This window comes from Alosa sapidissima, chromosome 5 (assembly GCF_018492685.1).
Source record: "Alosa sapidissima isolate fAloSap1 chromosome 5, fAloSap1.pri, whole genome shotgun sequence".
Lineage (NCBI taxonomy): Eukaryota > Metazoa > Chordata > Actinopteri > Clupeiformes > Clupeidae > Alosa > Alosa sapidissima.
In genome coordinates this window covers 23,760,741-23,785,817 of record NC_055961.1, presented here as the reverse complement: position 1 = coordinate 23,785,817, position 25,077 = coordinate 23,760,741, and the positions used below count along the sequence as shown (strand labels likewise).

At 41.4% G+C, this 25,077-nt stretch overlaps 2 protein-coding genes and 1 long non-coding RNA gene across 15 annotated transcripts in view; 1 reads left to right on the top strand and 2 right to left on the bottom strand.

Annotated features, from left to right (window-relative positions):
- Positions 1-7,913: 7,913 nt before the first annotated feature.
- radx (RPA1 related single stranded DNA binding protein) lies at positions 7,914-19,198 on the bottom strand. 4 transcript variants are annotated; one of them, XM_042091781.1, is made up of 15 exons: positions 18,346-19,198; positions 18,123-18,265; positions 17,654-17,843; positions 17,294-17,396; positions 16,993-17,093; positions 16,650-16,769; positions 16,238-16,333; positions 15,248-15,415; positions 14,695-14,864; positions 14,257-14,417; positions 13,210-13,257; positions 12,768-12,880; positions 12,335-12,637; positions 11,146-11,328; positions 7,914-8,470 (listed from the first exon to the last, which is right to left on the bottom strand). In XM_042091781.1, exons 1-15 carry the CDS (start codon positions 18,956-18,958, stop codon positions 8,316-8,318), a joined length of 2,667 nt encoding a protein of 888 aa, XP_041947715.1. In that variant the 5' UTR covers positions 18,959-19,198; the 3' UTR covers positions 7,914-8,315. The 4 variants fall into 4 exon arrangements, with proteins under 4 accessions (XP_041947715.1, XP_041947716.1, XP_041947717.1 ...); XM_042091782.1 differs by having other exon boundaries at positions 14,695-14,861; XM_042091783.1 differs by having other exon boundaries at positions 18,123-18,241.
- On the top strand, positions 18,619-20,270 carry LOC121708871. Its single transcript, XR_006031792.1, has 3 exons — positions 18,619-18,736; positions 19,898-19,974; positions 20,166-20,270. It is a non-coding gene; the product is annotated as an uncharacterized LOC121708871 (long non-coding RNA).
- npas2 (neuronal PAS domain protein 2) overlaps positions 19,816-25,077 on the bottom strand; it is a 66,673-nt gene continuing 61,411 nt past the window's right edge. For all 10 annotated transcript variants that reach the window (XM_042091789.1, XM_042091787.1, XM_042091785.1 and 7 more), the window contains one exon: positions 19,816-24,502. In XM_042091789.1, coding sequence (XP_041947723.1) covers positions 24,314-24,502 — 189 coding nt within the window. In that variant the 3' untranslated portion in view covers positions 19,816-24,313. The remainder of the gene's footprint in view (positions 24,503-25,077) is intronic.

The following is a 25,077-nucleotide window of genomic DNA, read 5'->3' as shown; positions in this document are numbered from 1 at the left end:
TCCCATGTGTACTCTCCTCCACTATTTGCTAGACATCCAGAGCTTGATTCAAACCCAAAATCGCTGCACAAAGTTTTCAGGAAATACTTGTATTAGCCTCATGCGAGAAACACGAAGACGTGCATTTGTAATGACGCGGAAGCGATGCAGGCCATAGTTTTGCACAAAGTGAAGCAGAAATAGGCCTAGGCTACACCAAATGTTGAAAAATGTTCACGTGTGATGAAGTCTTAGGTAGGCTATGTTATTCACCTATTCTGATTCTGAAGGAGAATTATCCTAATGGAGATTATGATCGATCGTCTATTGACAGTGATAGTCACGGTGCGTCTGTGAATGGAGATGCGTCTTTGCGTTGCTTACCATGCTTATTTCGACCCTCTGCCCAAAATAGCTTGGAGGTTGCAGTGGTAATCGTGATGATAGTGTCCGTAATGGACGTGGTAAAGCAGGGCTAGTAGAAATAGGGCTCTGAAGAACTACAAAGTCACCCGCGATAAGAACTGATTTGACCAGGATACTTTATTGTAGGCCTTGTGGTTATAGGCTAGTAATAGCTTACTATTGTTGGTATACATCTTAGGTTTTTTCCTGTTCATTTGTTATGTGGGTAATATGACAAAAAAGAAAGTAAACCTGCTCAAATATGTTCATCCAGTATTTACTGAAAGGTGCATAATTTGAGGTGCTTGCCATCCAGTGGCAAATTAGATGGGTAAATTTACCCCCTTCATAAACTTTTGTTTATACTCAAAGATTTTTACATTTACAGTAGGACTTTATCTCTGACCACTTTCAAGCCATGGCCTTTTGAAATTTTGATATAAAAATCCAATGGTGTTGCTTTCTTAAACCTGACGCCTAGTTTGCCAGGTTTAAAAAAGTTATGAGAGGAAAATATGTTTATTTGGTGTGAAACACACACATAGTCCTACCTGTTTTTATGCTTTTTTGTTTGTTTTTATAATTTGTATTAATATTTATTTTATCATTATTTTATTTATAAGCTAAGGTTGCTAGCACAGGTGTCTAAAAATAGATAAAAAAGACTTGCACTTTCTGTTTGTAGTTTTGTGTTTGAAAATACAGTATTTGAAAAAAACTTTGCTTTTTTTAGGAAATAGCCGTTGTTTTTTTGTATTATTCTTTAACACTGACGTGGCCCTCCAATCAGATGACATTGGCAGAAGTGGCCCCCAGCTCATTTGAGTTTGAGACCCCTGTCCTAGGCCCTATGGTTCTCAAGATATTCACAAAAAACTGTTGGTGTACAGTCACTAAATGTACACATACATTAATTTATTGTATGGCCCCCCATGAGCGGAAGTCCACGAAACTTGGCATGCATTCAGAGGGTGTCATAATGATCCTACACTTCCAAATGTTGTGCAGTTTTGACCATGTCAGGTCAGAGTTACCCAGAGGTGGACAGAGTACACAGCTTCCTTACTTGAGTAAAAGTACAGATACCCTTTGCTAAATTTTACGCAAGTACAAGTAAAAGTACAACAGTCAGATAGCTACTTAAGTAAAAGTACTGAAGTACTTGTTTTTAAAAGTACTTGAGTATCAAGAGTACAAGAGTAGCCCACATTTTCTAAATATTGCATTACTACTGCCACAGTGCTTACATTTACAGAAACGTCCTACATGGAGTTATGAAAAATGTTAATGTTAATACCTTGGATAATGTAAAATGAATGAGGTACTCACGGTTATGGATAGAAATGTAGTGGAGTAAAGAGTACAATATTTGCCTCTCAAATGTACTTGAGTAAAGTCATGAGTACTTCCCAAAAATAATACTCGAGTAAAGTACAGATCCCTCAAAATTGTACTCAAGTAAATGTACTCCGTTACTGTCCGGCTCTGGAGTTACCTGCGATTACAACATCTAATTTTTGCTTTTTCATTTTTAACTAGGTGGCGCTATACATGAAATGAGTGGTGGTCCCCCTAGGCCCTACAATTCTCGAGATATTCACAGAAAACTGTCCGCCCTACCCTCCTTTTGGGGGGGGGGGGGGGCGACGGATCAAAACGAAATACAATGGTTCCATGCTACGCTTGTGGGGCTACATGCCCACCAAGTGTTGTGCACCCGGTCTTTCAGTGTCCCAGGAATCCTTGACGGAAAATTAGTCATGCGGAAAAAAAACCTCTGACTAAACCTATATGACCGCTGCTTCGCTGCTCGGCGGTCATAATGACCATAAAACCTTCTCACAGTGCCCAAGTCTACTGAAGGACAACCAGTGTTTCTCCTCTCCTCTCCTGGTTCTGGTTCAATCTCCTCTCATGTCTTACTCAGGGAGGACACCAAAGGAAGCATTACACACAGGAACAACTCCATGGCAACCAGGCAAGAGCCTATGAAATCACACACGTGGGAAACATCTTAATCCAGAAGTAACGGATAAGGGCCTCATCTGGACTGTGTCTTCCAAAAGCATCGTTAAGCAACTACTATATAATGGTAATCGCTAGAGAGCATGTTCATAGTATTGCCACCATTGTTAGTCTTGCCATCACTGAATGACGGTAAGTGTTCAAGGACACTTCTGGGAAGTGCATGCTTGCAGTGGATCTGCTTCGGAATGATGGTGAGCCATTGGTGGCTGTGCAGACCAGGCCGACACGAGCAGTAGGGCAGCTAGTAGATATAGTGCCAACTGTCCTCTGTGTTGGTGAATGTTGTTTTGAACTGCTGGTGCAGCAATCACAGGGTGTCATTATAAAGTCAGCATGGTCCTCCGATTGCAAGAATGGGAGAGTGGAAGTGAGAGAGGGACACAGGCTGACTTCCCAATGGCAGCTTTGCAGCATCGTTAAGAATTAACTCAATCAATAAACAGTGAATGCCTTGTGTGCCTCCCCTCTGAGCCTGAGTATTGTTGATAGAGGCACTCTGCAGTGACCTTGAGAAATGGCTCCATCTCTATTTAAAAGGAGTCTGATGGGTGAGCAAGCCTGTTGCTGTGTCAACACACAGTGCTCCAGGGCCTCTTCTCGTTCTAGACTAAGCAATCAAGCAGTACAAGTCTCCAACTGATCCAGAGGTTATTGTTATGTGAGGATCTGGTGTTTTACAAGTGTTAATGAAAGGCCACAGGGTCATCTTCGTGGTAGCATCATTTAGAGTAATGTTCACAGGATTAGTGGTCTGCCCTGGTATGTCTCTGCAGTGGAATAAAATGTCAGATTAATAATCGATTATTGGGATACTGGGCAGGACTTTTACCTGCTAAATTGTAGCCTGTGCTTTATTTTAGTGCAACTGGGAATGTGATGACCATCCACCACACACACACACACACACACACACTTTACCCACACTAAAAATATTCCAGGAGGTTCAGGATTGAAGTGTTGAAGTTGAAGTGGCAGCGGTAGCATAGTGAATGACCAAGTGCCACACCTCCGATGTCACTCAAAGCAGCTTTGATTAAATGCCCATCAGGGTGAGAGGCTGCACCTGAGTGAGTTTGTGCATACCAATGTACAGAAATAAGCTTTCTGATGATCAAAGTCAAAGTCAAAGTCAGCTTTATTGTCAATTTCTTCACATGTCAAGACATACAAAGAGATCGAAATTACGTTTCCCACTATCCCACGGTGGAGACAAGACATATTTTACCAATTAGGTCCACAGACAAACATAACATTCAAGTAAACAATATAAAAAGTAAAAATAAGAAGGCACATACAATGAAATGAATGTCTGTGTAACCAAGGGAACTCACTCTCCTATCTCTCTCACTACCTCCATTTGTTTCTCTGTCTCATTTTTTCTTCAGTTCTCTTTCTTTCTCTTGCTTCCTCTCTTTCTCTCTAGGACCATTAAGTGACAGCAGTGGCACTATTCTTTCCATTTGTAATTAATAAAAAACAAGATTCCTACCACTGCAAAGATGAAGTGAAAAAAACGAGACAGGCATTCTACATCTGTGGAAGTGAACACAACATCCAAGTGGGATTCTGTCACAGTGAAACATCAAATATATGCTAATGACCTCTTACAGAGAAACAGTGTTATTTCGAAGGATTTTGAGAAGCAAACCATGAATTAGAAAGCCTCGAAAACCAAGGCAAGCCTTTTGTTAAAAAAATGATGCACAAATGAAGTAGTTATTTTCTCTATCTTTGTATAAATTAGTCTATTTTCCCACCCTATCCATCACAGTAGATTGGAGACAGCCTTTGATGTTCATGACAGCAACCACATCTTGGGAAGCTAATTAGTCCTCACAGAGAGTCTGTACTATTTCATCAGATGTCGGTCAAGCCTGTCACCAGTGTGACGTTGTGCCAAGCTCATAAAGTCATATAAAGATATCAAGACATATAATAGATAAAGTTAAGAATGTCAATGCTGGATTTTCACTTTACTCAACAAATGTACACAGGAATTTGACTTATGTGATAGTAAAGTAAAGTGAAAAATAGTTAAGAGTAGGAGAAATATGAAAAATAATATGACGATATTCCATGAAGTCCATGTTTTTCTAGAATGGAGACACCAATCCCAAGCTGACTGACTAGTGTTTTAACATGATCTCTGGGTCCTCTCAAGGTCTTACTGGCTGTGAGGATGAAACCCAGTTTTGTCATGGCAGCGCGAGGAACCCGTGGGATGGTAATCCTCTCGTGCCCGTCCGTGAGGGGAGTGAGGGCAGTAATCTTATAATCCTGGGCACAGCAAGGTTGGCGTTGTCCTTGCCTCAAGGTCACCAGAACTAACGCCTCTAAAACAGTGACTTTATGAATCTCCCCCCAAAGCCATTCTGAGCCATATTGCCAGCCAGACTCCACAAAAGATGCAGCCAAGTCAAACTGCTTTCTCATGCTGCTAATTTGATTAATGGACAGGCATTCTAAACGATTCCTATGAAAAAAGCACCAGGAGTAATTCAAGTCTTTATCTTATTTAAGACCCCCTACACAGCTTGTCCTCAGTTTAAAATGTGTTGCTAACCTGTAAGTGCACAATGTAGATCAGAATCTATGAGCAACACTTTGAACACAAGCTGTTTAAGCCAATGACTGTAGTTACTTTAGGACAGACAGCGAGAGGTTGAAGTATAGGAGAAAGCAGGATTATGGTGTGTGAATCAATTTGTAAAGGGAAACAATTCACATCTGTGTTTTTAGTCCATCCTCCAATTCAGGTGACAAAATACCATGAAAGATTACTTTGAGAAGGCCCTCAAATATAGGACATGACATTTTAAGAGAGCCATGCCATGTATCTTAGAAAATCTCTCACCTGCCTTGCTCACTGTCTTTTTTTATGATGAGGGGTTGTCTCTCAGTCTCCCCTTAGTATGACTTCCGTTCACATGGCTGTATGTGTGCTCTGAAAAAGAGAAATGTGTGCTTGGAAATGTCTCTTTTTGTCATGTTCAGTCATTCTCAGACATAGAATCATGGTTACATAATGAGGAGTCAGGGTCATAGCGTAGGAATCACCACTCACCACTATGCATGCATATTACATACACTGTATATGCTGTCCCACATTAATAGTTGAAGTCATGCTTGAACCGGTCATGCATGTAAAGGTGAGGCTGAGGTGTTCTCAGTTGAACATGTGTGAATACCTCTTAGACCTTCTGGCAAAAACCTGTAGGTGAAAAGCCAGATCTGCACATAAGAAAGGGAGAAAGAGATAGCAACAGAGGGAGAGAAAAGCTGATCGAGAGAGAGAGAGAGAGCAAGCCAAGCAAGAGAGATCAAACAAGGAGTGTGTGTTTGAGAGAGAGAGAGAACCCAAAATGACGTGTTTCCCTGCACCCCAGGGAGAGCCAGTGGACACTGATATATTTCTATCTCCAGACATATACACCTGGGGAGAAGCCCAAAGATAACACCATGCAGGTGTGCAGGCAGATGGACAGTAGGTGGTGACAGAAAGACAGATGGCAAGGGTGAAAGAGTGGAGAAAAGACTACAGATCAGATAGGAGAGAGAGAAAAAGGTAATTAACATCCCTTAAGGGAGAGAGATAAGCAGTGCTGCACAATAGACACTTATTGGCACAGCAGTGACGTCTCTTCCTCTTCTCTTTCTCTTGGTCTCTACAGGTATTTAGTGATTGATCAGCGCTGTCGGAAATCAACTCAGAAAGGGGAGAGTAGAAGAAAATGGGTTGAGGTGCTTGAATGGTGTTGCTATGACCACTTAGAAGTGGGATGTAAAATTGCAACCACCTTCAGAACTATTTTGGTTTCATTGAGGACTAAAGAAATTCAATACATAGACAGAAGAGTGCACTCTTAAAACGAATGTGTTGTCTCTACAAGTTGTGTTATTTTGAACACATATTGTGTAACAAATAAAAAAAGAAAACACAAACTGTGTTGTCCCTATCTGGACACAGAGATGTGTTAAAAGCAACACAAGTTGTGTTGTTTTCAACACATTTGTTTTAAGAGTGTACTGTAAATAGCCATAATAAAGGACTTAGCCAATGTAGAAAAGGAGCTGTACTGTACATTAAATGAGGATTCACAGCTCATAACTGAAACTGGTAACACTCAAACTTTGTCTAACCTGACAACCTTAAAATCTCTGCCAAGATTGTTTAGGCACCTTAGCAACTTCAATTCCGTTCAGACTCCGATCGAAAACACAACTTTTTAGAAACAGAGCCCTTTTCAATTCATCACCAACTGGCATTTATACACAGGCCACACATTCAATTCAATGAGGCAGCATTTACAACGCTCTGTCTAGCCCTCAGACTAAAGCACATTTGGTCTTGTTAAGCTTTACTGGCTTCAGTTGGGCTGAAAGGAAAAATCTATTGGTCCCAAGAGAATGTTGCATTGATCAGGACTTCCTCATTTGAGGTCTAATGAGGGTTAACTCTTTGGCACATTACACGGATCATCACAGCAGGCCAACAATGCGGGTGTACTTATGTTAAACCCTCTAACATAGTATAGCATCTGTTCTGTCTAAAGTCAGCGTGCCCTTGTGCTCTCTGCTCATTTTAATTGGCATGTCTCTCTCTGTGTGTGTAGCTAAAAGGAATAGAGGGTGAGTGAGTGATCGAGCGACTGTGTATATCTTCACGAATGGTCAGGGAGCATTAGCCTACTGCAAAAGAACTCAGGGTGGGACTACAGTATGTGAGGACCAACACTGATCACAGGGACAACTGTGAAGATGAGTGATCAGATAAAATGTTGCCAGATCATGTTGTAAATCCTCCCTTGGTATTGCTTCATCCTGCCTCCCTTGTCAGAAATATCTGGAGAAGCCACATCTGGAGCTGGAGGGATTAAGTGTATCGGTCACAGAAGAGAAAAAGTGACTGTGGGCCTAATCCAGTCTACCTTGATAATGACAAAACTAAAATGACTTTATATTTCATTTAAAAGTAATGAAATACTTTGAGAGCAGGATTTCTCCAAGCCTGCTGGGCAAACACATTCTAAACGCATGGGTGGGCAGTTAGAGCGGCAGAATAAGAACTGAGGGTGACAAATCTTTGGCTGGTGGCAGATTTAGCTAGGTTAGCCACAGATTAGGCGTTCCATTTTGCTGAGTTGGGGTCCACAGGAAAACAAAAACTGACAGCTTCCAGCTCATCGAAGAAAAGATTTTGGAATAGGATGGCAGCAGTCACTTCTGACACACTGGCATGACTCCACAGCTAGTCTCTGGTGGCTGGTAAATGAGACAGTTGACCCCCCCACCCCACCCCACCCCCTGCTGGCACAGAGGTCGCACTGCATTATAAGAAAGCGGCAAGATGACTTTTGGACTGAGGTGCTAGAAGACAAGTCCAACTACAAGAGTTACACACACTGGCTAAAATCCTAAAGCAAGAAGCCAAGTTCCAACCACTTTGAGTATAAGAAATGTATTGAATGCAGACAGATGGACATTGTATAAGAACCCCATAATACAGCTTGTGCATCAATTTATTTAATTATTAAACAGTACAGATCCATAATCCTTTGCATTTTCAAGTCTAATACCAACACACCTGATAGACATGCCTAAACTGCCCTTATTGACTACTGAAAATTAACTTATTGAGCAATGCTATTTCCTTTTAACTCAGGGTATTATACCAACTTGAACATTAATCATAACCTCCAATCATAACTATTAAATTAACATTTTTATAAGAATTTCTCACACTCAAAAAATATATATTTTTACATATAAAATTCCAACAGAATGGCACACATATATACAATCTTCAATATTAAGTTAAAAAAAAATTGCGCTGTAATATACAGATGTAGGCTACATGATTAATTCACAAGTCTTCATAGACCAAATAAAAATGAAAGTGTGTTCTACTGGGCACTGTTGGTCTGTGGGGTGATTATGTCACTCATTCTGTAGACCTTTGAGCATATCGCCTCTGTTTTCCCGTCTCCTAGGAGACAGAGGTCCAGCATACACACCACATGCTCCTGTTCAAGCGAAGCCGCTGAGCTCATCACCTCCTCTGCACAGGAAGGGACCAATCACACAGAGACGCCATTGACATCCACAAGTTCACAAACATTATCATTATGAAAATCAACATCAACATTATTAATATTTTAACAACAATATTAGTTTCACTAACTAGAGATGTAACGGTATGAAAATTTAACATGATGATTACAGTGACCAAAATTATCACGGTTATCGCTGTATTTTTCAAATGTGCTGAAAATGTTTCTAAGCCTACCACCAATGATGGACAGAGCTGATAATTGGCCAATTCTGTATGCGTAATAGCAACAACACTGAGGCAACAGAATAGCATAGTGTCTTGTCATAAAAGTGGTGTGTGGCTCCTTTAAGAGCAAAAGGCTCCCTTTTTTTACTAATAGGCTAGAAGTTAGATGGGCTGGCGACTGAGGTAAAGTTAGTGAGTTTTTGGTCAGTAAATAAAGCTGCAACTCCTTTGATTGAAGCTGTATCTTGTGCGTGCCTGTTGCTCACAACTAGCCTACCATAAGGGTGAGCCAGGACGATTTAAACACATTTTAATTCAAGTTAATTTACAAAGAGATCGTGCTACATTGAAAGCTATATTTTGTCACTAGCAACCTACATCTGTCCTCAGTTACAGTTGCATTTTCAGCTCTGAACAAAATTGTTCATGAATTATGTCAACAAAAGCGTAATGTGCGTAATGTTTAATTTCCTCCTGGTCGGACCGCTGTCACGCTATCCAGAGAAATATTCTATGGTCAACGCTATCGTAAGATTTATGGATCCCACTGACTTCCATTTAAACACATCAAAATAATACTTCGATAATCTGCGATAATGTGACTTATGCCAGCAACCATTTTATTTTGATAATAAACTACATTTTGGTATATACAGCACGAATTGCCTTAAAGGAGAATTCCGGTGTGATATTGACCTAAAGTGTATTGAAACATGATACCGAGTGTGAACGTATGTCTCATAGCCCATCTCGACTTGTCCCCTGCACTCCAAAATCTGGCGCTAGTTAGCCGATGCTACCAACAACTTTTTCAGTAGTGGTGCTTCGGCATCGGGCTAGCCATGCAAATAAATCACTGTTTTACACCCATTTACGAGGCTCAATGTATCTCCACACTTCATTGGTAGACTTCCTAGGGCCCTGACATTTAAAACGAGACATTGAGAACTTTGAAAAAGCACTGGTAGTTTACTTACAAGACGATTTATACAGACAGTATCTTCACGAAGTTTAACGTTTGCAGCCATCTTGAATTTAGTCACGATAAGTCGAGCAACGAGTAAGAATGAACAGGTATGATAAGGGATCAGATTCCAAAAATAATTCAGTGGAAATGCATGGATTCCAGTTTCTTCCAGTAGCAGCAACTGGAATCCATGCATTTCCACTGAATTATTTTTGGAATCTGATCCCTTATCATAGCTGTTCATTCTTACTCGTTGCTCGACTTATCGTGACTAAATTCAAGATGGCTGCAAACGCTAAACTTCGTGAAGATACTGTCTGTATAAATCGTCTTGTAAGTAAACTACCAGTGCTTTTTCAAAGTTCTCAATGTCTCGTTTTAAATGTCAGGGCCCTCGGAAGTCTACCAATGAAGTGTGGAGATACATTGAGCCTCGTAAATGGGTGTAAAACAGTGATTTATTTGCATGGCTAGCCCGATGCCGAAGCACCACTATTGAAAAAGATGTTGGTAGCATCGGCTAACTAGCGCCAGATTTTGGAGTGCAGGGGACAAGCCGAGATGGGCTATGAGACATACGTTCACACTCGGTATCATGTTTCGATACACTTTAGGTCAATATCACACCGGAATTCTCCTTTAAGCAATGCGAAAGAATCGTATGAAAATGGTCAGCCGCTAATAACTTGTATTTGTTATTTTTGTGTGTGTCTGTGTGTGTGTGTGTGTGTGTGTGTGTGTGTGTGTGTGTTGGGCTGTCCGTTTTGGGGAACTCCCTTTAGTGGTCCCCTCCTTGTGCGCTGTGTAGTACTTAACATATCCATTTTGGTCGTATTGGTGTGGAGCACTTTGGATTGCTTACAGCACCCGTTAGCACGGAGTTACCTGCCAAGTCACAGCCTAATGTCTAGTGTCTTGACTTCTGTGTCTCCGTGTACATGTTGTCATTGTATCTGTTATTTAACAAAAATAAATATATTTTGGTAATGGAAAACCACGTCTCTGCCTTTCAATCAACGAATCTGTGTGACCTACTTTTTCTAAGGGATGTTCCCTCTAATACAGTCAATGGCAAAATCCCCGCAATGCCACACATAGCAGTGGCACCTGATTTCAAACACATAACAAGGCCACGTTGCATGCTTTGTCTGTGCGCCTACTTTGGGGGACTCGGATGATGCTGAAAAGAATTCCACACACGTTTTTCGCACTGTGGTAATCCACCGCGGTAATTTAGATCAAAACGGTAAATATTATCGTAGAGAATTTTTATCGTGGTTTACCGTTACCATCCCTACTTCTAACAAAACCAACATTATCAACGTCCACAAAATAAGCATCAATATTATCATCAATAAACTTAATGAATAACAGCTGCCACCACCAACATGACATGGCATACACTAAAAGTTAAAATACATGTTTAGACAAAGGCATTTGATGAACACATCAAGTGCAACTACACGCACACACACAGCCCTGCCCTTACCTGGGGTGGGGCACGGGGTGTCCGTAGGATCAGCAGCGTTGGGAGGAGGGCAGAGGTGACCTGACATGAGGCATGACAGGAAGCTGTTGTCATGGCAACTCCATGACATGCTGGCTGCCCGAGGGTCTTTTGAAGACCAAACGGGCAGAAACAGAGCATCTACTGCCACCTGCTGATTCAGCCCTGAAACCCACAGACAACACGGGAGGTCAAACTCAAAGGCACAAAAAAAATTCAGCTACGGAAAAAAAACAAACAGTGAATGTCTGGACAACACAGATTTAAGGAGCAGTATCGAACCCTGAAGAGTTATTATAAATCTTCCTTCACGATTCATAATAACTCTTTAGGGCCACTGGTGTGCCTGTCATAAACGTTAGCACTAAGTTGGTGTGGGCCCACAGCCATGTCTGCTACAGAGCATGGTGAGGGTGTAGTAGCAATAGGCGGGTGTGCAATAATCAAGTTTATTTTACGGCTCTTCAGAACAAACCTCCCAATGTTCGGAAATCTGATAATTCTGTATAATGGCCGCAGCCAATGGCAACAGGTTTTGTGTTTCTGGTTTGAGTCTTTTATATCTTTTATATAATTTGCTATATATCGCAACACCCCCAATTATCACCACTTTTGTTCGGAGATTCTAAAACAACAATGTTTTTTAACACTTCAAAATAACATTTGCTACCGGTAAATGAACCTTACATTTTTCAGTAGCCATAGGTGTGTAGATTTGAACAAAATCTGGTTTGGTTCTTAACGGGAGCATTTACTGCCTGAAAGATCCGATTTTGTATACCACACTCGGAGTTATAGTGCTGGCCTGATGGGTCGTCTATTTACGCCGTTTCAACGGCACATTAGCGGTTCCGATAAATAAATTGACATTGACACTGACATATCAGTTCATTCACTAATCGCAATGGAACTTCATTTAAAGTGAAAGTCAGCCAGTACATTGCTATGCAACATCTGAGACTATAACTTACATTTATTTTAAGACACATCATGTGAAGTTTCTTTTCTCGCTTTGAAAAATAGCCGTATAATAAGTGGGATAATGTATTGCCTGCTGGTCATTATTGGAAAAAGTCTGAAGTCCCTTCAGTTCCTTATTTTCCGACAATGACTGGTGGAAAATACATTATCCCTTTCACGCTGGTCTGGTGTAGTCTAAGAGGCGCCTTACCGAGGATGGTGAGTGTGTAGTATCCGTGGCAGGCGGCGGGTGGGTGGGCTTTGTGCTGTGGGGGGTACAGCTCTGGACTCCAGCGCGATGGGTGCAGGTTGATCTGGCGCAGGTGCAGCTCCTGGTCGTCGAAGCAGAAGCACTCGGCCACACTCTCCCGGTGCAGATCACCAGCGGCCCGCACATGCTCAATGGCCTCCAGAACGGACGCAGGGATCAGGCTGCTCTGCCAGAATGTATCTGGGGAGTGAACAGATCTGTGCTCTGTGCTACCGTGGTTGTTAGTCCCTGAAGAACTATCCACTGCAAATAAAGGAGACAGGACAAGCAGAAACACAAAGCACAAATGTGTTTAATAATATGCCAAACATGACCGAATTATAGACCAGAATTATGGAGAATCTGTTTTCAGAACACTGGACAGCACCCCCACCTGTGGCTGCTGACTGACTGGCTTGCTCTGACGACTGGTCCTGCGGCTCAGGCGCTCCTTCTTCCTCCTCACTTTCATCTTCATCATCTAACGACAAATTCATGGGGTTTTCTCTACATATGGCACATATTAGAAGGATACAAAGAGAACAGGTGAGGACTCCTCAACACTGGAGTGCACCCTGAATGAACACTACAGAGCAGCATGATTCTCTGGCTAGGTCTTCCAGAATTTAATATAAAGCTGGCATATTGGGTGAGGTAAGCATTAGAAAAGGCAATAATACATATTATATCACTGTACAGTCCGTCAATATCAGAATAAAGACTGAATTCCAAACACAGATACAGACACAGACACAGACACACACACAGTACAATACAACAGTTGTTCTCCATGCACTCAGACAAGTGGAGTACATCTAATGTGTCCTCATACTCACCTCTGAGTGAGCGCACGAGCCCTGGTAATGTAGTGCCGTTTCATCTTTCTACATCACAACAGAAAAGACATGAATCATAAACAGGCTGCAGTAGGTGCCACACATCTCACACACAGTGCATTGCTTGTTCTGTTTGCACAGTGCATGTTTTTTTTCTCTCTCTTTGTATGTCCACAATATGAACCTATTGCGGTCAGGATGGGTGAGCAAAGTAGAATGAGGCAGTGTCAAATGTTGTCTCACACACACACACACAGTTACCTGATTTGTTTAACTTGAAGTACTGACAAATGGTGCACTTTAAGACGCTGAGTCTAAACGGTTCTTGCTTTTGCCAGCTCTTGCTCAAGGCTCCACCAGAGAATTTCTAAAAGGGCTCTGGCTCCACCAACTCTAGCCATATTTGTTTGGACCACATTGATAGCATAATATTAATTTATTACAAGCAGCCTTCATTGCTTTGAAAATGGAAGCATGTAATGACATGTTGTTAGCTTTACATTTCTGTTTGCACTTCAAAGTGAGTTATCAGCCTGGTAGCCACTTAGCTATCTGAGTAGAATGCGTTTCAATCGGCATATCATGTGACTAGTTTAAGGAAAGCTAATTATTGAAGACTCACCAATTTGATTCGACAGAGGCAAAATAGTAGGCTAGCTAATCCTTGTATTCTTGGCCATTACAAATGACAGCGAGTGCTTATAAATGGTGAGAGATTCGGGTCTAATGCTTGGCATTAGAGCTAGATAATCTTGAACATTACTTGCCAGAATGTATCTCTGTCAAGTGTCCTAGCTGCGCTGTTCACGCAGCGTTTACACTAGCCTGTCCAACAGACAACTCACTCACAGGGCGCCCCCTAGAGGTGATCAGAGGGCACCTAGCTATAATGTTGGCCTTAACAGTAGCCTTAGTGGTTTTAAATGTGTAAAAAATGTTAATTGAGTATGTTTTAAACACACTAGAATAGCCGGCGTAGCTCCCCTATGCGACGCATATGTTGCATACCCCCTTTTTGCACCACTGCTCACTCAGACACACACACACCTTTTGAGGGGCAGTGCTCTTTTGCGTTTGCGGGGTACACCGGCGCTGCTGTCAGATGACTCTGGGGTGTCTCTACCCGTCTGACGGCCCTCGGATTCCACCACCTGGCCTTCACTGGGAGGAGTCAAACTGGTGGACGCCACAACCACTGATGCTTCAACCTAAAGAAGGGATGAACTACATCACTGCATCATTCTTGGCATATTTCAAGATGATATCTTGCTACATTTTGATCATTTTCTACTATTTGCTGTAACATTGTGTTTGTTGACAGAAAAAAAACCCCACCAAGACATTGTTACTGGTCATTATACCAAGAAAACAAATAAACTAACAAATTAATTATCGAGTGCAGCACTCTTAACTGGGTGGACTAACTCTTTTTGACCCAACACATTAAGGCCAGGAGCCAATGGCCATGCTGAATACCTATCTCACCTGCTGCTTCTGCTGTGGTGCATTGTGGGTAAGGTCTCTGGTTCTTACTGGCCAGGTATGGTACTTCACAGTCATGATATGACCCTGAATGATGACTCTCTTATGCTCACGATACTGAAGACTGTCCAACTCCCTCTTCAGGTCCTCTAAAGCAAGTATCTTGGTCTCTGCTGAATCAAGACAGTTGTTGTTGAGGACTTATATTAAACCATGAAATACATATTTTTTTCTCATGTATGGAGGAGGGTGTAACTGGAAGCTGCAAAATGTAATTTTTAATCATACTGTGTAACCTCACATTAACATCATATACTGTGAATGTACACCAGTAAGCATTTTTGTATTTACAACAAGCAAACACCTACACGTATACTACTTCATTTTCAAACACAAACACCGGTCTTATAAATGATATAAATAAGCCAGCCATACCATGTTTACTTTAATACTAAAGGATAATTTAGTTGGTCTTTTGTCCAAAATACACTAATTTCTTGTGTTTACAGCCTCTAGCACTGTCAACATAAAGCATGGTAAACTCATGGCTGGTCACCTGAGCTCTGGTCAGTGTTGAGGGTAAAGGTTGGCTGGGGGCTGGGGCAGCAGTAGTAGCCTCCGACTGTGCACTTTGCCAGAATGTCTCTGTCCTTCTGCGTCTTCACCCACTGAATAAAGGCCTTCACCTTGGGCTGGGACTGGTAGGGCTGATTTTTGTGATAGCCTAGAGTGGACAGACTACACTTCATACTCAGCCTTCTGATCTTTCTGATTAAGCATTTGAGTGGAGATTTGCTTTACCAACCCCACTCTCACTTGTGTGTCATACTGCTCAAATCCGAAGCATTAACCATTAGATACTGAGAGCATGTTTAATAGAAAATAACATTTTGTTTTATAAAGAAAAGGTTCATAGTACACTGAACTCTAAGGACAGTAAGAGAGTACAGTCTGTACAGGGACTACATACTGTATGCCTACCGGTACATCAACTCTTCTGCACCTCTGAATAGAGAGGTTGCAAAAAAACAGGGCTACTTGACCTGAGCTATTCCAAGTCTTGCTTCTAGTTGTTAGACTACTGTATATATCTGAGACTAACTATTCCTCATTAAAGCATAACTTGTATCTGGATCTAGTATCAATAAGTAGTCACACACCATGCTCTGCAATGACAATGTGAATGGTTAAACCAGACTCACAATGTGAACTGAAACAGATTTAAAAACAAACTCTGCCCTGCATTACCAAATGCTGTGTTGTCTACCTATTGCATGGCAGTCAGGAAATGACATCAGAGTGTCACTACCACACAACTAGACCAGGTTTTACCAGACAGATGGGATGAGATTAAATTTAGGCTCACCAACATCATCTCGACACGGAGCACTCACATGAATATAATGTGTAGTTTGGTGCATGACACACTAATATTCGTGAATGTCACATACAGCAGATATAGGTGTTATATAAGACCAGAAGGTGGTCCAGCAGAAGTGCTGGATCTCCATGACCCTGGGTTAACAGCATCACTGTTGCCATTCACCTGTGGTGAAGACCTGGGTTTCTGCACTGGACGTCAAGTAGCGATGCGAGCCCTGCTCGCAACACACTCTCATCTGGGTACACACCAGCAGAGCCACTGAGAGGGAAGGGAGGGATAGAGAGAGAGAGAGAGAGAGATAGAGAGATAGAGATAGAGAGGGATGGAAAGAGTTAGAGAAGAGGTGGAGTGGAAGAGAGAGATACAAAGGTCAAATTGGAGGGCAATCAATAAAAACTGAGAATAAGACAAGACTGTCAGGGAAAGGGAGCGAGAGCAACAACACAGTGTGATGTGTTTACGCTGGTATATTTTATCATTAACATTAGAACCCATTTAGGCATTTAAGCATTAACATTAGAACCCATTAAGGTGCAGCTGATAATACTGAAGCAGAGAGAGAAAGGGGGCTTACTTGGATGGATGCTGTTGAACATGTCTGGCTGGGAGGTGGAGAAGATCTCAAGGATAAATGGAGACTCGGATGTTCCATCTACAGCGTGGACCCATCGATACGTCCAGAACCTGTCAGGAACTGACACAGACATGGGTGAAATGACACCGAAACTCGCTAAGAAACTTGGTGTTCAGTCGCACCTCTAACATTAGAAATGCTTCAGTGTGCAGTATAACCTCTAAAAATAAATGTATTCAATGAAAAATTATGTCACTTCTTTTACATTAACGTCACTTATTTTACATTAATCAGTCTTCTTCCATGCCCACAGCAAAGAACCATGGCCAATGAAGAGCAATACCTGCGTTTCCACGGCTCCGGAGTCGCTCTGTGCGGCCAACAAAGGTCACCAGGCCAATGACATCAACAACAGTGTTATTACACAAGTTCTCAATTTCAGACCTACACATCAGAGGGAAAGACACAAAAACACAGCAGAATATTCCTAATTTTCAACTGAGTCCGATATTTAAGACGAGATAAGATGAGAGATTTCTTAAACCAGACAGCGTGGTGCATGAACACAAAGTACCCCTCTCTAGCACTGCATCTCCCCTAAATTGCTGTTCAGTAGAGACTGGCTGTGAGTGTGTAGTGTGTACCTGGTGTGGAAGAGGTAGGAGACCTCAGGTAAACACCACTGTGGCTGCACCTTCCGTGGAGGGATTACAGACATCACTGCAGATTCTGGGTTCAGGCTGATTTCTGTAGAGCAACACATCACCACACAGACAGACACACCATCACACATACAAACCATGCTTTACTTTTTGCTGCACGTGAACAGAATATAGTGAATCCCTCAGCTACCACCAGACAAGTGGGTATTAGAAAATGTACAAAAAGAAGAACGCGCACATCCAGATTCAAACAGGTGCTGGACTAGAAATTAGAAAATGTGCAACATAAACGGTGGGTATTTCTTTCTTTAGGGACTAAAACTAAATAAAAACAAACAATACCAATGGAGTTGAAGAACATGAGGCTGTTGTTCATTTTAGGCCGGGAGCGCTGTTGGTAGGCTTGCTTCAGAGTGCAGCGGTTGAGGTAGAGCTCTGTTCCAACGTTAAGCTTGTGGTACCACTCTACACACACCTCATTCCAGAGAACCATGGAGATGACACCACTCTGATCCGCCACCTCAAAGTAGGCCTGGAAAGAAAATATAATTTCATTACAAATATAATCACTTTTAAGATATAACTTACTGACAGCTGCACTACAGTGTAGTGACTATGCATCTGTGCTTATACACTACAGCAAAAGCCCCCCCCCCCCCCCCAAATCCCTAGATACCTTCAGCGTACAGGATTATATCAGTGTGGACTGCTGGATAAGCAGGACACGCAAAAACCCTTCACGCACTAAACAAAGTATAGTCAGATGCATTGCACAGTTCATGGCACAACAAATGGAAAGTTGTAGGCCTACCTGATATGGGAAGTCGATACTTGTGGTTGGTTTTCCGTAGTGTCTCAAGCGGGATTTGTGCATTACTCTGACAAGTATTGGACGGGGCGGTTTTCCTCTGACATAGAAGAACTCCAGATCTGCCACAAGACAGATCTTAGACACTGCCAAAGAGATTATTAATAAACAAATGAGCTATAACTATAAATTGCTTGTTCGCCTTCAGGGAGAAAATGCAGCTTACCGTCAAAGACTACGTCAACTGGCGAACAGTTTGGAGACCAGACTGTGCCATGCGGATCTTCGTTATTCCAAAGCGGAAGATAATGTTTCCGACCAGCATCGAGGGGGAGGTCCATTTGAATAATGGAGAGCGTTCGGGCATCATTATTTGTCCAAACTGACAGAGCGTCAAGGTTTTTGACAGATCGGAAAACGTCCGACACTCCCGAGGTGCATTCGAGGTTATTTATTCGGACAAAACTCTGACCCAACCTCCTCTCGTCATAAATGAGCACTAGCTCCAAAATACGAACATGAATGCCGCTACGAAGAATATTTCTAAACAGCAAGTTGTGTAGACTTGTGGAAAGTTTACATTTCACCTGCCAGAGTCCATCTGTCACAATCAGATCGTAAGCATAAACATCGGTGCAACTAATGTTATCGGTTTTAGCGTTAACGTTACTTGGAGCTAGATACCTCTCAACAGAAATGACTGCCACATCAAGAGGGCTAATTTTCTGGCGTGTCGAACTTGACAATTTTAACTGCTCCAATGCTGAAAACAGAGCAGAATGTTGCGTTGCAACGTTACAGTTATCCTCACTCAACGGAGTTTGGCTTGTCGAATCCATGGACAGTGTTGTAAAAACATTAGCAAGCAAGCTAAGTTGGCTATGTTTAGCCTTGTATGTTAACGTTATAGTTACAACTTGCAAATGTATTGTGATGACAATTTGCTTACTAGCTCGACACGAATATTATTTTCTTGAAAAAAATACCGCCAATTTCAATCCAACATTGCTTTAGTTTCTGCACTTATGTTTGTACTTTGTACAAGTATATGCACAGACTTGTAGTTCAAAACACCTAATGGCGCCTTTTAATACGTCATTCTTTTTCGTGATTTCTTTTTTGTTGAGATGAGGAAGACGTTGTGTGCTTCCGCCTGCTGGTCGAGATGTGTTTTCTTTTTACAATATTTTCTAAAGGCCAATCTGTCTTTGAACTACTATTTAAAAACAAAAAACTGTGTTTGTCCTTTAAAATATACAAATGTTTATGCAACCTACACCCCCCCCCAATGACACAAATATAGTGCTCATACAAGGGCGACTGAAATAGCCTTTGTATTGGTAGGCTAAAAAAGAAAGCGAATTTAAAAAGGTCTGGATTTATGAAGATTATGTCTCCATGGTACCAACCAATCTCCAGATCAACAGATCCCTGATGAAGTAGTGTGCAGACCCCTCCTTAACATAGCCTACTTGGACAATAAAACCTTATTTCACTTTTAAATAGGCTAAGCTTACACACAGCACATTTGACAGATATCTTCTAACTAATGAGTCAGATTTAGCCTAATTTATTCCAAAAGAAATCACCAATGAGGAGAACTGTTTTTCAAAATATTTATTTTTTAATATACCACATTATCAAGATTGAATAAAAATAATTTAATATCACTATCACAGAATTAATATCCAAGGTGTTTCAGAATGTAAACTTTTTATTAATTTCTTTTAAAACAATATTAACAATATGTTAAAGCTTATTTTGATGTATATACACAGAGGAAAATCCATACAATATCATTGACTGTGCAACACCCACTGCTGTATTGAAGAAAAGAAAGACTTCACCTCCCCCAGTAAGACACTTCAATAATTATTCTGTTACAAAATACTTCTGTTTTTTAACCTTTGAATCATATAATGTATATAAATGTATCTCAATCTATTTGACATTTTATAAAATAAACAACTATATATTCTAAACATTTTTGTACATACTATATTACAATATCTTCAATGTATTTTTTTTTCTGTTTCAAATGAACAGAAATGGCCATTCGGGTAGGTCTTGTATTTCCTAATCTTCCTCTACCCTGATACTGCTGAATGCATTGATTAAAACCCCCATCTGAACACAATGGTTGACATCGACCCTTTAAACCACAGAGGCAGAGGATGGAGATCACGGAGCCCGAATGCCTTCAAAATAGAAAAAAAAAATAAACAAGAACTGCAGAGGATATTCTGGGGGCAAATACAGATACAGAGAGCAAATAAAATAACCAGGTCAGAAAGAGGCAATTTAAGACAGACATACAGAGAGTGGGATAGAGAAAGAGAGAGAGAAATCAGTACCATTGAATGTATTATGGTAAAGCCATCACAACTGACAAACACAAGTAGCGTAGATAGAGAGGGACTTTTATATATATATATATACCAAACCAAATGCACACCACAAAAAAAATGTCCTTTATACAGAAGACTGAAATTAGTTGAAAAAGTTGGGGAAATTGAGGAAACCTTTTAAAAATTAAACTCAGTGATACAACACAGAACACATATTCAAAAGAAAAGTTTCTGTCACTGACACAACTTGGACACTCTCAGTCGTTGAAGGTTTTTAAAAGGGAATTGAACGCTCTCACGTTTCCTCTCACTGATGATTCTTTGAACCAAGAAATCGGTAAATTCAAAGACAGAGAACAACAACTGAATAGGTGCAATGGGCAGACCTGAGATGTTTTGCAGACTACGGATTGAGGTGCCAGTGTCAAATAGTTTTTGCTGACAGCAAAACAATACATTTCACAAAAGTAAACTGAATCCACAGTCCTGCTAATTAGACACACAAGGCCAGAGTGAAGAGCTGCAAAAAGTCTGTATAGCAAGAGTCTGAAGATGACTCACTTCGCTGCAGTTTGGAGAATACAGTTGGGTGACAGAACAAGCAAACGTCACAATTCAAAAGCACAGATTGATGAAAAGTGTCAGAAAGAATACTGTTCCTTATTTCTCCTGTAGGCAAGTTTGGTTGACCTGTCATTACCTTTGCTCAAATATTGTTTTGGGAGTGCTTTTCTTGTCCAAACTGTCCATTTCAAGCTTGATTAAAATATATACCCAAAAAACATGCAAGAACATGCACTTTTTCATCTGCATGTTTGTGATGTGTCAGCTAGTCTGAAATACAGTTGTGTCTGACGGTGTTCAGATGGATTTATATAATAAGCTTTACACCTTGTTAAAGTTTCTGACGTTGGAGAATATATCATGATTTTGTTGATCACTTGATTGGATCATTTGGGCTAAGGGAATTTGTCTGACTTGAATAAGCCAAGCCATATGAATTGAATTGCTATTCGCAATACAGCTGGCTATCGACTGCAAACAAAAGTCTCTTAACACATGACAACTATCAACAATCTCCCTGTGGAAAGCTTTTGAAAACTGCACCCCCAAAAGGCTTCAAGGTGAAACCGTAGCATTTGTTTTACAGTCATGTTCTGGGGACATATCTGCAGGTGTTAGGAGTGAGTGGGTCTAACTGAACTGCCCATGCACAGCCAGCCTTCATGTGGTTGCGTAATTTGGAACACTAACAATAAAACACTACACTGTGCCACCCATTGTCAAAGGAATGTAAAGGATATCTTTTTTCCATACAAAAATACTTTCCATTTAATTCACACAGTACATTGGTTGTATACTACCACGGATCTCGCTCTTAGTATGTCAATATACAGAAACCTAAAAGACATTATTTCATAAAAGTATAAATTAAACATTCTTTTTTAAATTGCACATAATAAAGGGTCAAACGGCACATACTGTGAATCTTTTAGTGTTTCTTTTTTTTCCTGCTCATTGCTATAATTTTTCTTCTTTTCAAACCTTTTTTTCCACAAAGAGCAGCACCAGTCCTTTGAAGCGAACGGCGCTTACAAACGTGGGCGGCAGCCTCTCACCCACCACACAGGCCACTAGAGAGGCAGTGAACGCAGGGGCCATCAGAGTGCTTTCCTTTTCTCTTTTCTTTCTCGTTTGTTCTTCCTTTCTTTCTGTCTTTCTTATGCCTTTCCTTCACTCTTGGCATTCAAATCCCAAAATGTGTTGATCACCTTTCTGCCAGTGTGATCTCAAACTCTACAGTTTGGCCAACCAAGGCTTCTGAATCAAGAGTGCCATTTTGTGACAAAGTGACAAAGGATGCTGTGCTCAGTATTAAAGGGAAATAGGTCCTAAATGTATCTGTTGGCTTAGTCAACAGTTTAAAAATGTTAAAGCCTATTTTATTCCAACCTGAATACATAGATGCACTCAGTATGTGGACTGGTTAAAGGTTTGCACATCTCTGAGTGTTTGTGGATATAAGGGTTTACAGACTTGCCTGAATGCCTACAAAGTGCCACCGTGTGTAGAAGTGTGTACAACTGAAATTCTGTGATTGTCGTTTACATTGATCTCATATGTCTCTGCTCTTGTTAACCTGGCTTGTTCCTTGACAGCAGAAAGGGAGAACATCCATGTCCTGATCTCACAAACCCCAAAACAAACACGCACACACATACGCACGCACACGCACGCACGCATGCACGGAATAGAAATGGCACATCCTGACAATGCCGTAAGAAAAGGGTGTTCGATCAGCTTGCACAAATAATCATTAATGTGCTTCCAGTCACAATGTAAATTTGAGTCATACATTATAAAAAATATATAACTACATAATAGGAACTCTTGTGTAATACTGAGAGAGTTGCATTTAAACCACCTAAAAAAATGCAGTGCACCATCATCCATACAAGCTTGTTTCTACACTTGAATGTGAAGAAAGGGGCCATTCGAAAAGCTGTCTTAAGGAGACATGACTAAATCATGTCCTCACATAGCTTCACTTCAGCTATTTTGTGTTCCTGTTTGTTGGGCGATAGCTTGTGTGCTGTGTGTTTTTAGGTCTGTTTTAAGTGACACGCCACATGCAGCAATCCAGGTAACCCAGCAATTTAGAAATTCAGAGTGGCGAGAAGACATTAGCAATCTCATCCCAAACATGTTTAGACAAAATCCTGACTATGACTTGTTACCATGTTACCTTGAATGATAATGAAGTGTGAGTGTACGCTGCTAATTCATCTCTGTTTGACCTATTGATGATACCTCAGTGATGTGTTTTACTCCAACATGGCAAGACACAGCATGTGGCCTGGGGTGGGGATAGGGGATAATGGGAGATGGGTGCGATTCCTCGCCTAATGTCTCCTCCTCATCGTCCTCATCTCTCTTCCTCACAACTGATTGTCTAGACCAGAACGGAGAAGCGTGGAGTCTGTCTGGTCTGCTGAGGGCAGACTGAAGTAGCAGTGATCTAAGCAGCTGTGTTTGTGTGTTCCTCTGCCAATGGGACATACTGGTGGTTTGACTGAAGAGGGCGAAGTGAGTGATTTGGCTTGTCCTGATGTTGTAGAAAGGGGTGTGATTCTGTCATCTGACCTGACTCATCTTAGTACTGGGCAAGTTCCTGCTCCGCAATAATTGACCAAACCAAACATCTGATTCTTTTTGTTTCTTCCAAAATGACATTGTGATCCTCTCAGTGCATTTTACTTGTTTCCTTTTCTTCCTTCTCAGGCTTGAGTTTTTGCCTCCATCTCACACGTCAGCATCAGGGAGGAGTCTCTGCACACACACACCGCCCCCTCCCCCCCTCCCACTCATACACACACACACACAATCCCCTCCCCTTGAGCACCATAAAAACAAAAAGAAAGCACCACCCCTGCACACGTGCACAGCAAGCCACACCCATCTCCCAAGATCCTTTGCATGAAGCAGCCATGAACTCTGTGAGTGAGGCATTAGGGCGGCAGAAGGCCCCCTTCCGTCCCCCACTCTTGACAACACAGGGCAAAAAGGTCTCCCAGGGGCTGAATCTCGCAGGTCAGAGGGCATCGCCGTGGGAACAGCTGGACTTTGGCTTCCTCATGATAGCAATTTGTTTATGAGAGAGCACGCTTGCCTTTGTCGTCTAGGAAATAAGAGTCATATGTCTCCTTGACAAAGAGAGAGAGAGCCTCCTTCGACTCATTTCATTTATTTGTTTTTGTTTCACCAGCATCCCTTTAAAACGGTGCCCCTCACCCCTGGCCAAGTGCTCAATGCGGTCATAAGCCTCTCTTTCCCCAGGAGGCGTGGCTACCGCTGGAGCAAGTTCCTGAAGTCTGATAGGCTGCCTGCTTGAGTCTGGGAATGGTGTTGTTGTTGCTGCTGCTGTTGTTGCTGTGGCTGTTGCTGGATGTAGCCCACAGCACCTTGCTGTGGGACATTAGTGGTGTGGAAGAAGGCCTGAGTTTGACTGCTGTGTAAGAGACCTTGGGGCTGCATCTGTTGACAAATGGACAGACAGAGAATGGCCCATGTCATATACTGTACAGTACACATTCATATATATGTGACACTACACAGCAAAACCAGACGCATGGTTAACTTATTGTAGTTTCATGAAAGACCATAAAAAAAGCCTTCAAATGATGCATATATGTAGGATATTGACAAACCTACATAAAGTAGGTAGTTAGGCAGGTAGTAAGTAAATGCCAGGTCACCCTGGGAGAGATTACCTATTCATCTTTATAGATGTTTTGGAAGGGCATTGATTTGCCTCATTAATACTTCATTCCACTGTAAGTGTTATACTCAATTTATGGATGGTAATAATAAAACCATCAGTGGTATATTAATACCCCTACAAAATAGGGACAGTCTACTGTTCTGTTCTGAAGCACTTCCTTCACTAACATTTCAATTTTCTGTAAACATCTCTTTAAAACTCTGGTGTCAGCTTTATCTTAACCAGACACACTCATTTCCATAGACACTACAGAAGCAGCCTCTCTGGTCCTGTCTGGGCTACCACTGTGAAAGGGCCAATGTACTTGTTTATTCCGTTTTCCTTCGTT

Bases quoted from the DNA above. Each gene is read 5' to 3' on its own strand.
- radx (XM_042091781.1), bottom strand. From the start codon at position 18,958: ATGGATTCGACAAGCCAAACTCCGTTGAGTGAGGATAACTGTAACGTT. The intron at 16,770-16,992 runs GTATTGCTCTTC...TGTCTGTGTCAG, and splicing joins CCGGAGCCGTGGAAACGCAG to TTCCTGACAGGTTCTGGACG. The intron at 8,471-11,145 runs GTAAGGGCAGGG...CTTCCTGTGCAG, and splicing joins CACCCCGTGCCCCACCCCAG to AGGAGGTGATGAGCTCAGCG.